Source organism: Elephantulus edwardii, unplaced genomic scaffold, assembly GCF_000299155.1.
Source record: "Elephantulus edwardii isolate Elephantulus edwardi_28Jun2011 unplaced genomic scaffold, EleEdw1.0 scaffold00061, whole genome shotgun sequence".
In the NCBI taxonomy this organism is placed as follows: Eukaryota; Metazoa; Chordata; class Mammalia; order Macroscelidea; family Macroscelididae; genus Elephantulus; species Elephantulus edwardii.
In genome coordinates, this window is record NW_006399811.1 from 982750 (window position 1) to 999510 (window position 16761).

At 36.4% G+C, this 16761-nt stretch overlaps 1 protein-coding gene across 2 annotated transcripts in view; it reads left to right on the forward strand.

Annotated features, from left to right (window-relative positions):
- Positions 1–16761, forward strand: part of RABGAP1L (RAB GTPase activating protein 1-like) — a 966320-nt gene that overhangs the window by 549498 nt on the left and 400061 nt on the right. For both annotated transcript variants that reach the window (XM_006887704.1, XM_006887703.1), the window contains exon 14: positions 3666–3740. In XM_006887704.1, the coding sequence (XP_006887766.1) occupies positions 3666–3740 (75 nt within the window). The remainder of the gene's footprint in view (positions 1–3665; positions 3741–16761) is intronic.

A 16761-nucleotide genomic window follows, 5' to 3' on the forward strand; every position in this document is an offset into this window, starting at 1 on the left:
GCATAGGAGAGGAAGGCCCTCTATGAGGTGGATTGATTCAGTGACTGGGATAATCAGGATGGGAGTGTCAGAGGCAGTGCAATTGGCACAGGACAGAGCAGAGTTTAGGGCTGTTTTACACAGTGTCGCTATGAGTCGCAAGTGACTCGATGGCACATAACAACAACACAATTTTTTTTACCTTACACATAATAAAGAAACTTTACGTTTCTACAAACAGTTTGTAAAATAGTCCTGAGTGTCTTAGATATCCAGTGCTGTTCTACTGGCAGTGTTGTGAATGGGTAGATGTAATGATTTTTCACAATTAGGAGACTGACATCCAATTTCAAGAAACTGACTCTAGGGAAGAGTCTTCTGTGTCAGCTGTGGAGGAAGGACCTTGTCTTTTCCGAGCTTCTGTTTCTGGGAATCTTCGCATGGTTTGTAATCTTTCTTCCTGTGTCAGTTTCTCACTTGCTTCCTTAATAACTTTATTTCAAAAGAGGTTGACCAAAAGCATACCATACACAAAATCTTTTCTCAAAAAGGTGTGTTGGATCCAGCGAGATAGGCTCAGGCTAGGATAAAATTCAGAGCTATTGTCTATAGGGTTGCTATGAGTCCCAGACAGCTTGACAGAACATAACAAGAACAACTAGTTGCCTAGTGCTAAAAAGCAGCACTGCAATCCCAAAAGCACAGTTTTAATCCACCAACTGCTCCACAGGAAAAGGATGGACAATCTCCCACATAATTTACTGCCACCTGAAAAACCCACTAGAGGGTCACCTATGGGTTGGTTTCTACTCTCCAGCACACAGCAGCAACTGCTGAAGTGATTAAGTCTCTTTATCGCAAGAGTTAGTATTGCCCAGGGGTGCAGTGGTTAAGTTTTTGGCTGTTCTAATTTAGTAAAGATTTCATGAGACAAAAGAGCTGGAAAATGTATCATTTGTTTCCACATTTTTCCTATTCATGGCATAGGAATCGGAGAAGATACATATGTATTTCCTTTTAGAACTTAAAAAAAAATCAACACTTAAAGAGTAAGTCTAATGCGTTTTTGCCTACTTTGGGCATGTTTTCAGGAGGAAATAGTCCCTAGAAAAAGATAGCACGCTTGGAAAAATGAAAAATCCGCAGTGGAGAGGAAGTTCGATATGTTGACTACAATAAATGGATTTAAGTACAGTGGAGATTGTGAGAATGTCACAGGATTAGGCATGGTGCCAATCTGTTGTCTGAAGTGCTACTGTGAGTCATATCCAGTTCTGCAGAACCTAACAACGTGTTTGAGGGAAGATATAATACTTGTATTAGTCATTGGAGTATTTTATGAATTACCTATCCTTTCATCTCAGGGACCTGGGATAGCCCTACTTTACCTCAGCCCCTTTCATCTCTTATTGCAAAGATGTCATCTTATCACTTTCCATTGCATCAATTGTGGCTTATGACAGCCCTTCTTTTTACACAACAGTTAAAGAGAATAAACTACTAATGAAGACAAGATCTTGAAAGAATCTTATGAAAGAAAAGCTGAGTGAGAGAAATCAGGCATCGATCATAATTAATAAAATTTAAAAAGTAAGGTATTCTAATAAAAATGAGTTTAGTGGTTGCTTTGGGTAAAGATGGCTGTGATTGCAAGAGGCAGAAGAGAATTCTCTTGAATGGCAAAGTATTCTGTCATGGTTGGAGTTCCTGCAATGTCCACTATTGCGAAAACTCAAAGAATGGTGTCATTACAATGAGTATTGCCTTGGTTGTAAACTATATTTCAAAAAAGATTTTTTTTAACTGAGAAAGAAAAAAGCATTCCAGATCCTGTGCTCTGACTGCCCTGACATGTGGAGGGTACAGCTCACTCCTTCCCTGTGATTCCCACTGTCTTGAACAGAGACAAGTTTTATATGCACAAAACCATATGCATTGGAGTAAGTATGTTAAACATTTCCTCACTAAAATAGAAGTACAACATGTAAATGTGATACATGAGATTGGATACATGTCTAGTGTTTAAACAGCACATTTGGGATGTTTGCTTTAGAAAATCAAGGTTGGAATACCTTAATGGGGTTTTACTCTGAATCAGGGGTTGGCAAGCTATATGGTCCATATGGTGAGGTTTGGTTTTGGGGGGGGGGATTTTTACTGCTTGTGAACAAAGAGTGGAAACTTTAAGAATTTATTTGGGAGAGGGACAAAACTGACAACAATAAAGGAACATATGCAACAAATATCATATGTGTGTTAAAAATCTTAAAATATTTATCTGGCTCATGGCAGGAAAAGCTTACTGACCCCAACTTTTTGCTCTGTGACTGGAAACTATTTCTATTTTAACTGTTTGCTGCTACAAAAACCTAATATAAGATTTCTTTCAAAAAATCAATATAATACCAGTAGTTTGAAGTACTTACTATGATTGTTGTTGTGTACTGTCCAGTCAAAATCAACAAAGAGCTGGCCTTCCGGCAAGCTTTTAGAAGCTGTAAATTGGACAGAAGAGATGCCTGTCTTTCTCCCACGGAGTAGCTGGGGGATTTAAACTATGTGCCATTGGGTTGGCAATAAACTCCTTAATGCAAAGACACCAGAGCTCCCTGAAGTACTTACTGTTGTTACTACATACCATCAAGTTGGAACCAAAACATAGCTGACCCTCCAGTGAGTTTTCAGAGGCACCAAATTGCACATGTGGAAAAAGCCCATATTTGTCCCTTGGAGCAGCTGGTAGACTTGACTAGCGTGCCTTTGGATTGACAGCTCAATTCCTTACCATCAAGCCACCAGGGCTTCCTTAGTGCATATTCAGCATGTGATCTTACTTCCTTTCCTCTAAAGCAACGAAGTGATTATTAAGTTCTATGATTGTTTCCCAAAAAATGCATTCTTGGCCGTGAATGGGTCTGTTTGACCATATACTAGCTGGCTCTCACTCATTGCCAAGGAATCAGAACCAACTCACAGAAGACAATTCATCAGGTTTTCTGAGGCTGTTCATCCCATTGAAGGAAATTGTCAATCTTTCTCCCTTAGAAATATGCCACCTTTGAGTTAACAATGCAATTCCTTATAAACTGTGCCACCAGACCTCCCCACCACTTGGTTAGTATAATAAAAAAGATGTCCAATGGCCATAGCACCTGTGGTACAAATGTGTGTGTAGATAATCTCAGCCACCCTGCTGGAAGCTCAGGACAGTAAATCTGATTTGCTTCAGTAACATACATGGGAGGAATTGTTTCTACCTTCCAGGCTTCAATTTGGAAGAGATTCTAGAGATCTCTGTCGAGACTGATTATTCTGTGGCTTGGAGCAGCTTCAGAGTTTTCCCTTTGTAGTGCTGCCGCACTCCCACACCAACCCTAGACCCTTCTTGTTTCCCCACACCACTTCCTGGGGCCTCATGCAATTTCTTTCTTTCTCCAACTGTAATGGATCTTTTAAAACCATTTTTTAAAAATATGCATTGTGAGCATGTCTTCATTTCCAGATTCTAAAAGGGCGTCTAGAACTGCATTAGGAAATAGGTATCCTTTTCTTGGGGACATTACACATACTGAAATTGAGGACGGGTGAAATTACAGGCAAGAACAAGCAGCACCTGCTGTGAGCTAACATTTATGTAAAAATCTGTGAATGTTTACAGTATTTGTTTCCTTCTGTCTTTTCTCTAGGCTTACTCTGTGTACGATGAAGACATTGGTTATTGTCAAGGACAGTCTTTTCTTGCTGCTGTATTGCTACTGCATGTAAGTAATTTTCCACATAACAAATGACACAGTGCTGCCAAGTTTATTTTATTTTCTCTTTGGTTTTGTTCTTCCTAGTTCCTGTTTAACTGATGGAGATTATCTATGACAAATCTTTTTAAAAATGTACCTTGTGTGGTGAAGGAAGAAATCTGATGTCAGAAATGGGACAGTTTCTCAACAGAATAAATTTTGCTTGAAGGGAATAAATTGCTTATTTTGAATTATTTTTAACTAGAATCTTTTAGAATTAAATAGTCTATAATAACTGCCCAAATATGATCAGGACTAAGATGATTGTAAACCGCTGGACTATGGAAGGGAGGTCTGCTCTGTGACTTTGTTTTTTTACTTTCATCCCTCCCAATAACTATTTAATGAAACATTTAATGAGCATCAATTGCTGAGCACTAGTTATGCAATGAGATTAGAGATGGAAAATGGAGTGTGTATGTTATTCAAGCCCTCACAGTCCAGGATAAGGCACAGAAGTGACAGCACATGCTTGTTTGTGTTCTCTTTCATGAGCTTTTCTTAATTTTCCTGGTGACAAAACCATACATACACGAAATTTGAAAATACTGAGAGGAAAAAATACATAGGCAAGAGAATAGAGAAAATTACCTGTCCCAACTCTATCGAGAATTTTTAGGAAAGACTTTCAGGAGGAAGTATCAGCCTTGCCACGACATAAATAATTGAGATTGGGAAGCAAGCAGAGGAAGGCAGAGGCTAGAGAATTCTAAACAGGGTGTGTCTAGATATATGGAAACATGAAAGATCACATCTTATAAAGAGATTTAGATGAAATTACAAGTCACTGTAGGAATTACAGGAAGCCCTGGTGGTGCTATGGCTAAATATTCAACTACTAACTCTTAAGTCAGTGATTCAATCCCATTAGCAGCTTCGCAAGAAAAAAGTGAGGCAACTTTTGTACAGACTGCATCCTTGGTGTGGGTCCACTCTGTTCTGTCTGGTTGCTGAGAGTCAGGAAGAACTAATTCCTTTGAATTAGCTTAACAGGGATGGGCTTGGTTTTGGACTTCAGGGGTTTTTTGTTTTCTTTAAGGTGTTTTCCCCCCAAAACTGTTTCTCATTCATATTTTGTATTATAACATTAATTATCATTAATCAGTACCTTTTATTACTACAGTATCTTATCAGATCCTCCTCACTGTACCTTGCCTGTCCCTTCACCTGTCCACTAATCTCTGGCTCAGATTTTGGTTTTTTTTGTGGTTGTTTTTGTTTTATTAAATGAGAATTGCATGTAGGAAATTGTATAAAGTAAAAGTTATAAATAAAGAGAGGAACAAAATTATGATGACTTTGTAACCATGTTTAGACTTTATCATAAAACTAATGAGGAAACAACAATTAAGGAGCATAAAATAGTCAGACGTGCCTTTCAGCTGTATTGTTATTGTACCTGTACAGAGAGTGAAATTGAAGAGAACAAGAGTAGGAACAGAGAGACTGTTAGAAAATAGGAATCTAAATGAAAACTAATGAGACATTTTTCAGGCCTGAGAAAAAAATTTAAAGGTCACATACTTAGTTTTCTACTTTAAGTTACTTGGATAGATTGTTGATTTTTAAAAACTGGGATAGAAAGTCCATTTTTTTAAATGGAATAATTTGGTTATCTTTACTTTTGAAGTCATTACATTTGAGATATTTCTGGAACTTCTAAGGGAAGCTGTCCAGTGACTAATTAGATGCTGAAGGCTGATACTGAGAGAGAAATCAAAGTTACTCTCATGAGAGTGAATCAGACTACCTGCAAACAATAAAGATAAAGGCTAGGACCACCAAACAATAAAAAAAAAAGTTGAAGAAATTCAAACTTTCAAAAGAGAGGAAGCAGTGGATAATAACAGTTGCAACAGAGAAATCCAGAAAATTTAAAACTAAAACAATCCCCTCTGACCTTCACATCCTGAAAAGAAAAAGCAATTATTAGCCAGTTAATAGTGCTTATTCTAATAACTTGATTCTAATGCTAATAATGATATACAATAGTTATAATGTAATTCATTGATTTGTATCACTTTGAAATTAATTTTTCCTTTGTTGCATTTTAATCTATTTAATATCTTCGTTCTCCATCTGTTATCTTTCTTTCTTTGATATCTACATGTCTCCTGTTCTTGGAACTCCCTGTGGTGATCAAGCATGTTGTCACTACAAATTCTTAGGGCCCTTGTTTCCATTTCTAAGGCTACATCATAACTGGAATAAAGAGTTCCTTTTGGAAGGAGCTGTGGAGGTTGCTGAGGACTGTACACAGTGATGTGGGTTGAAGTCAACTTTCATCTAAAGGGAGCCTTTATAGTTACTCTGATGAGAAGCTAATATCCAAACCATTAATAAAACTACTTTCTATGATGCAGTCTTGACTATGCCACAGTGTAGCATTTTTCACTTGTAGCCCGGTTTACAGTGTAGCATTTTTCTTGTAGCCCGGTTTACACTATCCTTATATAGAAACTAAAGGGATCTTTAACTAAGGGACCTTCAACAGTGGAGAAACAACTGCAGGATGTGTAGGAAACTATTATCCTTCATGTTTTCAGGATAAAGTTTAAAGTATTGATTAAAGTTCAATGAGAAGTATATCCCTCTGAAAATTTTGCATTAGAAAACTTTGTATCTCATTGAGTTTCCAAGGCAGTCAGTCTTTATAGAAGTAGACTGCCACATCCTGATGCCTGATGGGTTTGAACTTTTAATCATTTATCAACTGATTGCAAAACTACTGTACCAGAGAGCTTTTTAGATTAATTCTAAAATCCTATTTATTCAAAGCACTCCCCCTTCAAATAAGGAGAAAGAGTGTTTCTAATAACCAGAAATGACAAATGCTCATAATTTTTACCCACATTGTCTATTCTCCTGTAGTAATGGCCACAGGGCAGACTAGCTTAACAGAAAAGTCAGAATAGTTACTCACATATTCTATGTTAAAAGAATTGTGCAATTGTTGCCAAGTCTTAAAATGTAGAGGCATTTTTAGAATCTTTAAGGAAAGATTCAATTATATTCCACATAGTTTGAATGAAAAAAACATTATATTCTAACTTTTAATTGAGATACACACACACACACACACACACACACACACACACACACACACACATACATATAAAATTCTACATCAGTCAGCACATTTCAGTTATTGGCCAGTCTATCCCTCAGCTAATTTAAATAACAGGCATTAGGTGTAGTTTTTTGTTTTATTTTGTTTCCTTTTCTCTATTATCATGTTTTTACTTCTAGGGCTTAAATAGGTAAAAAAAAAATATATAGGCAAGCTTAAACAATTCATCAAACACACTATCTCAGGTTCCAGGGAGATGCGTTATTAGATGTTACTGACTAATTTTTTATCAGTTACATAAGCTATTGCTTCTTTTGCTGCTAGACCTCCTTTGGCAGCTTCTTATTAATCATTGTCACAGCCTGCTTCTTTTTGGGATGCTGTCCTTTCTTCAACTCATGGTCATTTATATTTCACATTCACTGCCTAAGAGTGGAAAAAAAGACCAAAGATAAAAGTATGCTGAAAACAAAGCTTTGAACTTTTAAGATTTCTCATGCATATTTCTCAAGAAATGAGTTGACTCTTCTGGTGCTTTGATAACAATTTTTTAACATGGAGTAATTTATTCAGTGAAACAATTAAGCATTTATCACTGAAAGCAAACAAAAAATAAAATATGTCTTGTAAGTTCATTGTGATGCACAGTTAACCCACATTTCAGAGTAGAACTACACACCTCAGGATTTTCAGTGACTGATCCTATAGAAATAAATCTGCGAAGCTTTCTTCCATAGTGATCTTGAGTGGACTTGAGCTTCCATTGAGAGCAAAACAATGTGCTATATGCTGTTTTATCTATTAATGAAATTAAAAGCAGCATCATTTATAGTTAGAGAAGACTCTTACAGCTTGGGTTGTTTTCAACCATCATAATATAGTGCTCAACTTTGAATTTGTTCAATACGCACTAGTAGAATCATTAACAATAATATCATCATACAAATGTTGATTTTTTTTTATTTTGAGTGTAATAAAAAGTTCCTTATGACCTAGCTATTCCAGTGCTTGGATTATACCCAGAGAAAATGAGAACTGAGACACAAACGGAGATTACACAGCAGTATTCATAGCAGCATTATCAACCATCACAGGAGCATGGAAATAGCCCAGATGTCCAATCACAATCGAATGAATTGAGAAATTATGGTACATTCACATGATGGAATATTACACAACACACAGAAGCTATGATTTTGAAAATCACTACCTAACTTGGACGGGACTGCAAAGCAAGCATTATGCCAAGTGAACTAAGTCAGTTCCATAAGGACAAATACTGTATAAGACCATTATTGTAGAATATATATGAGGATCGGGGTGGAGGGGGGAAGGAGAGCAGAGGAGTGAGGATGGGTGGCCAGAGGTTGGGGGAAGGTAATCATAGTGTCGTACAATTTGATGGGTAGAAGGAGGGGAGGGAAAAGGAAATGGGGAAGAGCTAGTGTGAAAAACAACATATACATTTTTTTCTTTTTTTATTAATTTTAATGAAAGTTTACAGAGACTTAGGATTTCCAGTCATTCATTGTTGCACTTTTCTCCCTGCTCACCCCCTCCCCCAATTGACTTTTTTCCTTGATAAGTAAAAGAAAAACTCTTTCATTGCTATGTAATCCCTCCCCCCAAAATAAGTAAATTAGTATGAAATTAAAATTTTATTGAGAAAAAAATCCTTTCTATTTTTTTGCTTCTTCTAAAAATTATATAAATGTCTTCATTTTAGCAGAGTGCATTTTAACATATTTTAACCAGGAATGTTTTATTATATTTGCTTTAGCTTTATTGAACATATTTTTAAAAATTTTTATTTTGTATTGATTTGCTTACAGTTAGTATATATGTGTTTCACACTATTATCCATTCACATTGTATTTCATACAATCATTTCCATGTATAGTATTTTGGAAAATTAATCACAGTTGAACTATGGCCACCATTACCCTATCATTTTAGGTCCCTGCCAGAGCTTTCCCATTTCCTTTACCCCCTCGTTCCACCTACGAAATTGTGTAACCCTGTGATTTCATCCTTACGTATCCTCACCTCTCCTCTCTCACATCTTCCCACTTGAGTTCCCATACATAGTTTACTAGCTAACCTTTTATTTTTACAATAATGGTCTTATGTAGTATTTGTTTTTATGAGACAGATTAGTTCACTCAGCATAATGCTCTCCAGTCTCTCTCAAGATAAGTAGTATTTTTTAAAATCGTTGCCCCTGAGTGTTGCATAGTAGTCCATTCTGTGAATATACCACAGTTTCTCAATCCATTCTGTTTTGTTTGGACATTTAAGCTGTGTCCATGTTCTTTTTTTGGGTTTTTTTTAAATACTGGTTTATGTACAAAGTTCGTATACATTGTTTTTCACATGTTTCCATGTTCTTGTAATGGTGAATAATGCTGCTGTGAACATTGGAGTACAAATATCCATTTGTGTCTCAGTTCTAGTTTCCTTGGAGTATATTCCTAGCAGTGGAAAAACTGGGTCAGATGGAGTTTTTTTAAAGTCTTTAGTAAACCGTACTCAATTTCAAGTGTATAGTACTGTGTACATATAAATATATCTTACTAAGAGATGTTGTTGTTATGTACCATAGAGTTGGAACTGAACCATAATTGACCCTCTAGTGGGAGGGAATTAATCAAATGGGAGGAGATTGCCCATCTTTCTCTCTCAAGAATAGCAGTACTTATTTTTTAATTGAAGACTTGATTATGTTTAGTCCAGAATATTTTTATTGTAGAATGGATTCTATTTGAATAATTAATAATTTTGAAAATGATTTAATTTTTTATAAAACAATGATTAAGCACAACTCATTTGGAATCCAGTTTGACTTTGTTTAATAAAGATAGTATAGTCAGCACATTAATCACATTTAGGCATATATGCAACAAGATATATATATAAGAATCTCCTAAGATTAGTGATTATAACCTGAAATGTTAATTATTAGGATGTTTAACATTTGAATTTTGACTAGGAAGTAAAATTAATCAGGGCAATATATTTTCATATGGTGGAGTATTATTCAGCAATGAAGTGAATGTTTTACATTACAGAGATTAACATGAATGAATCATGAACATAAGGTTTAATTTAAAAAGAGAAAGGTCTATGATTGTATTTGATATCTTTCCATTTAGTACAAAATTATGCAGTTTGGCTTTTAAAATACTTATGTTATTGCATTTTATTTTTTAATATGCTACATAGGTGAACAAATTCAAAAGACCAATGAAATTATTATTAATATATACTTTGTAATCAGTAATTCACATTTGTATTTTTGGTATTTTATGTTTAAAAATAAAATAAGATTTAAAAATTGTAAATTCTCAACTAGATCCTCCAAAATGATAGGTTTAGAATGAGATTAAACATTGAACTTAGAAATGAGAAATAGACTAATACTTAGTTTTCCTGAAAATGAAAATTTTACAAAGTCCAGAAAATTCTATTTCTTTAGGAAATTAGCTACCTACTGGGTAACTACATAAAGATATTTGTGGCAGTAGACTATCTAGAACTTTTCTGTTGCATATGACAAAATGCTGACTCAAAGTAGTTTAAATTTAAGAAGGCTCATACAGCTGAGAAGTACAAGCAGAACTGGTTTTTAATGTGACTGGATTCTAAAATTCCTATTATCAGGAATAGGAATTGTTATCAGGAATCTATGTGCTTTGTATCTTGACTATGCTTAAATTTTCTTATCTTAATTTTATGAGCAAAGAGCTCTTGCAACCTAGTGGGTAAGGAGATGCATTGCCAACCCAATGGTAAGTGATTCAAGTCTGCCAACAACTGCTCTGTGAATGGGCAGTTTCCTCCCCTGTAATTGGCAACCTCTAAAAACCCACTAGAAGTTTGACAAAGAGTTCCAGCTGAACATCAATGTTGTTGTTATTGTTAGATATTGTTGAGTTGAGTATGATTCATAACAACCCTATGAACAGCCTACCTGACACCTGCCCTATCCTGTGCCATCCTTATCATCTCTCCACACTAGAGTCCATTGGTAAAGAATTTCATTAGTCTCTTTGTCCTCTGAGTTCTGATACCAGAATGTAGATGAAAGAGGGGTAAGCAGTTGCATCACTTAGTCTTATAGTAATGCCTTCACTATGACAGTTTTGGTGTTATTTTAAAATAAAACCTTCCTTCAGTATTTCCAACTCATTCCTACATCCAAAAAAAAGAAGCATTCTTTCACTTTTTGAGTTAATTCTTGCATCAGTGCTTTTGGGCTATTTCCCAGTATCTCCTGTTACCTATAAATTCACTTAAGACATTTTTATCTTAAAAGGCTTCTCCAGACACAAAACAAGGCCCCAGGAATTGATGGAATACCAATTGACTTTTTCAACTAAAAGATGCAGCCCTGGAAGTGCTCACTAGACTGTGCCAAGAAATCTGGAGGACAACCACCTGGCCAACCAACTGAAAGAGAGCCATAGTTATTCTCATTAAAAAAAAAAAAAAAAGAAAGAAGGAAGGGAGGCAGGCAGGAAAGAAGGAATGAATTAATTATAGGGCAGTATCACTAATATTACATGCAAGCAAAATCTGGTGAATATTATCCAGAACTGATTTCAACAGTACATTGACAGAGAACTAATAGAAATACAAGCCAGGTTTAGAAGTGGTCATGGCATTAGGGTCATCATTGCCAATGTCAGATGGACCTTCGCTGAAAGCAGAGAGTACTAGAACACTCTTTATCTGTGTTTTATTGATCTTGTAAAGGCATTGACTGTGTGGATCACAACAAATTGTGGCTGACATTGAGAAGACTTGGAATCCAAGACTACATGAATTGCGCTCATGCAAAACCTATTATTGGACTAGGAGGCAGTCCTCAGAACAGAGCAAGGAAAAATCACATGGTTCAAAATCAGAAAAGAAGTGCATCAGTGATGTGTCCTGGCTCCATACCTTTTCAATGTGTGTGCAGAACAGATTGGAGGAAGACTTAGATGGCAAAACCGTGCTTCCCGAAACCGAGGAAGACCTGAAGCACTTGCTGCAGAAGGTCAGGGACTACAGCCTTCAATGTGGATTGAAGCTCAATATCAAGAAAACAAAGATTCTCACCACTGGGCCAGTTGGCAGCATCATGATAGATGGAGCAGTTATTGATGTTGTTAATAATTTCAGCTTGCTTGGGACCACATTCAACACTTTTGGTACCAGGAATCAGGAAATCAAAAGACTAATCGCATTAGGAAAATTTCTCTCAAGGACCTCTTCAGAGTGTTGAGGAGCGATGATGTGCATGATTCAGACCATGGTCTTCACAATTACTTGCTATGCATCAGAAAGCTTGACAGTGACCAAGGATGACAGAGGAATTTGTGGCGTTGTGTTTTGATGCTGGAGAAGAGTACTATCGACTGCCAAGAGAACAAATAGGCATGTCCTGGAGAGAGTGAAACCATCCTTGAAGACAAGGATTTTGAGACTCCCTCTCACTTACTCTGGGCATGTAGCCAGGAGGGACCAGTCTTTGGAGAGGAATATCATGCATGGTAGGATTGAAGTACAGCACAGGAGAGAAAGACTCGGAGGAGATAGATTGACACAGTATAGGGTAATAAGGGTAGGTGTGTCAGAGACAGTGAGGTTGGCTCAGGATAGAACAGGATTCAGAGTGGGTTATATATAGGATCGCTATGAGTCATAGTCGACTCAAAGGCACATAACAACAACAACAACAACCCCTAATCCCACCCCATTGTAGCTACTATCTTATGTTTCTTTGCCCTTACAAAGCTGAACTCCTTCAAAGGATAGTAAAAAGTACAACTATGAATTAAAGTTTCAAATTATTATGATCTTCGGTAAATGGCCTAATCTTCAGTGTCTTAATTTACAGAAGAGAAATCATATTTTTATCTTTATATGATTTGTATGTATATTAGATAATCTTACATTTTATTACAGAAAGTCTTACATACTTTGTACCTGGCATAAAAAGAATGTGGTCATGAAACGAAATGAATGAGGCTTTACTTAATAGTTACTGAGGAGTTCCCTACCTTGCAGAGTTTTGTGAGACTCAGTTGGAGGTAATGAATTCATGAAAGAAAGATTGAATAAGTCAAACAGTGGTAGCTGTAGCTGTTATTTCTAAAGCCAGTAATTATTGTCTGGGTTTGTTTTTTTCTTTTGGTATTTTTATTCCTGCCTCTGACCCCACTTGTTTAAATTGCTTACATACAAGAAAACTAATAGACTGACAGTGACTGTGCTTTTTGGTTTATGAATAGATAGCTAATTTAAAATACATTTTAGCACATATTTGCGTTAAACACAAAGTGAACATCCAGACATTTTAATTATTTTACATTGGGATTTATAAACAGAGAATGAAGACTCATGAGCTTATGATTTTCAAGAGTCTCTAGCATCCATCTTTTTTGAAGAAAATTCAGAAAATCAGTCAAGTGTTTATTGTGCTCATGGTAAAATACTGATAATCCCAAAAATAAGTGAAGCACAATTGTGTGGAATTGTTGTTGTTGTTGTTATGTGCCGTGGAGTCGTTTGTGACTCATAGCGACCCTATGTACAACAGCCCTAAACCCTGTTCAATCCTGTGCCGTTCGCACTGCCTCTGACACCCATCCCGATTACCCCAGTCACTGAATCAATGCATCTCATAGAGGGTCTTCCCCTCTTGCGCCGTCCCTCCACCCTCCCAAGCATGATGTCCCTCTCCAAGGACCTGTCCCTCCTTTACAACATGTCCAAAGTATGTTAGACGAAGCCCCAGAATCCTTGCCTCCAAGGAGTAGCCTGGTTTAACCCTCTCCAGAATCTGTTTGTTTTCTTGGCAGTCCAGGATACATTCAATATTCTTCTCCAGCACCACAGCGCAAAGGCGTCAATTCTCCTTCTATCCTCGCTAGGCATTGTCCAACTCTCTGATGCATAACAAGTGATTGTAAAATTTTTATTTATTCCAGGTGTGAGGATTACTTTTAAATTTAAATTATTTTACCTAAAAATATCTTGATATCTCTGGTGTGCACAGATTGTCATTTTTTTCGCCCGTTTCCTTCATTCTGAAGAGAAGCAGTGATCCATATGTCCATTAGGACAGATCACAGATTGTTACAGACGTGCCTTATAAACAGTGATCACCTCATGTTTATTTGATTCTTGGTTTATACAGATGAGGTGGGTATTTAGTTTTGTTCTCCTTAGACACATGCACAAAATTTTCATACAGTATATGACAGCTTTTAATTTCTCTTTCTTTTTGCAGCAAAACAGTATTGATCTTAAGAATGAAGTCCCTAAACATAGTGAAAATGGATATTTAATATAAGAGGTCTATCATGCTCCACCATCTATTTTCTTTTAAAATATATATTGTTCCATTATTTTTATTTTCTTTTATACCAATTCCATATTGATGATAAATTGTATTATATGGTTTTTACAAACAATTCTCTATTGGTTTGTTATAATCATTCATATACATCACATTTTGTACATGTGCTTAATGTTTTATACAATTATTCATATGCATTTTATTTTATATCATTGGTTATCATTGCTCTGTGCCTATTGGCACCTCATCCTTTCAAGTCCCCATTGAATCCTTCCAATTATTTCATCCCCTGCACCCACCTAATCTCCGCTATCCCATTGACTTTTTTCTCCTTCCCCTTTTTCTGCGCCCCTTCTCTCCTTTCCCTTTTGAACATTTGTACATATCTTGCTCACTTATCCTCTTTTCATAGTAGTGGCCTTTCACAACATTTGCCCTTGTGTGACTGAGACCTTTTACTTGGTATAATACTCTCTAGTATCTCCCAAGTTATAGAGTATTTTCACAAAGATTTTGTTCCTTAGTGCTACATAGCATTTCAGTATGTAAATATACCACAATTTCTCTGTTTGTTGGTGAACATTTGAACTGTTTTTCTTTTTTTGGCATTGTGAATAATGAACTGAAATTATATCTTGTTCATTGCCATTAAATGAGAACCAAATGATAGCTGACTGGGGGTGGGGGGATGTTCAGAGTCTGTGAAGTGTAAGTTTCTTAAATCTAATGTTTCTTTTTAAAACTGATACACAATGTAAGCAGTATAGTAATTACAAGGTTAAAACCATGTAAAAGATACAACGTTTTACAGGTAGAAGTTAAAATAGTGGTCAGAGATTAGTTGCTGGTTGCTATTTAATAACCATTCTTGCATTATTTTGTTGGTCCACCTCACTGAGGTTGTCTGTGAACTCACTGCCGCCAAGTCGATTATGATTCAAAGTGACCCTCCAAAAGAATTTGAGGCTAAAAAATGTTCATGGGAAGAAAAGCCCTTACAGTGTCTGGCAGATTTCAAACCCTAACCTCATGTTGACATTTTAAGGACTACAACAGGGCTCCACCTGGCAGTTGTGGCAGAACATCTATAGCTATCATAAGTGTCACAGAGAACTTTGAGAATTAGAGCAGGAAAAGATATCATTAGGTGAAGGAGAATACCAAAGACTGCATGATATAAGTACTTTTATGATAAACTTAAACAGAGAACTTTGAGAATTAGAGCAGGAAAAGATCTCATTAGGTGAAGGAGAATACCAAAGACTGCATGATATAAGTACTTTTATGATAAACTTAATATTTCATAGGCAGAGTAATGGTCACATGTTTTTGTTGTTGTTTTTGATTGCCATCAAGTTGAGCATGACTCATAGTGACCCTATGAATAAAAGGCCTGAAGCTTTTCTATAACTATTGTCATTTATCAAAGTCCATAGAGCTTCCAGAGGCATGTTGTTTAGGGTGTGGAAGCCACTCCTGCTTCCAAATGGCTGCATAGTACATAGTATATTTCAGTCCAGTCATTCATCCTGAATTTTTGTGCCTTAATTAAGAGTGTGGCTTGTTACTACTTAATTTTCAAAAACCTTAGTTCCCAGTAAGACACATGAAATGTTATTTTTGTTGAGAATAGTAACACACATTTTGCCCTCTGTATCAATTGTTTTAGCATTAGAGTATATAGTATTAATATACTTTGATAAATATTTTCCATGTATTTGTCATTTTATTCTTATAAGGACCTATGTACAAAACACTATGTGTGAGGCATACTCTTTTCAAGGAGGGGGAAAAGAATGAAAATTTACATTTGTTAATATTTACAATGGGCATCCAGGGAGCTCTGGAGGGCTAGTGATAAGGAGCTGGGCTGCCAAACCAAAGGCACACAGTTTGATCAGGAAGAGAAAGATAAGCCCTCTACTCCCATGTGGTTTACTGCCTCTGAAAACCTACTGAATGGTCAGCTGTGAGTCAGTTCTGACATGATGGTACACAACAGCAACAACAATGTGTGTGGGAAATTCTAGTGGCATAGCTTTTAGTGAGTTCTCCTGCTAAACTAAAGGTTGCTTGTCTCTCATGACTGGAATCCACCAGCAGTTCCTTGAGGAAAAGGGGCAGTCTCCTCCTGTTGTGATTTACAGCTCAGAAACCAGATGCAAGGCCACTGTAAATCAGACCTGACTCAGTGACCGCATGCACATGTCACCTCTCACATCATCATGTAATACAGGAAGCATCTCTATGACATAGCCCCTCCTCCCAACATCAGTAACAAAACCTCGCTATGTTTAGTCTGTTCCAGCACTCAGTGACCTATTATGACAGTAAGAACCACCTCACAGAGTCTCCAAAGCTGTGATCTTTTTTAGTTTCACAGCTAACAAAAAGGTCAACAGTTCAAATCTACCAGCTACTTGATGGACAATCTTCTCCCAGAAAGATTTACAACCTTAAAAAAAAAAGATTTACTTTCAGTTTGTGTCAGTTTAGGTAGGTTGTGTTTTTCTAAGTATTTGTCCATTTCCTCTAGATTTTCATATTTGTTTGAGTATAGTTTTTCATAG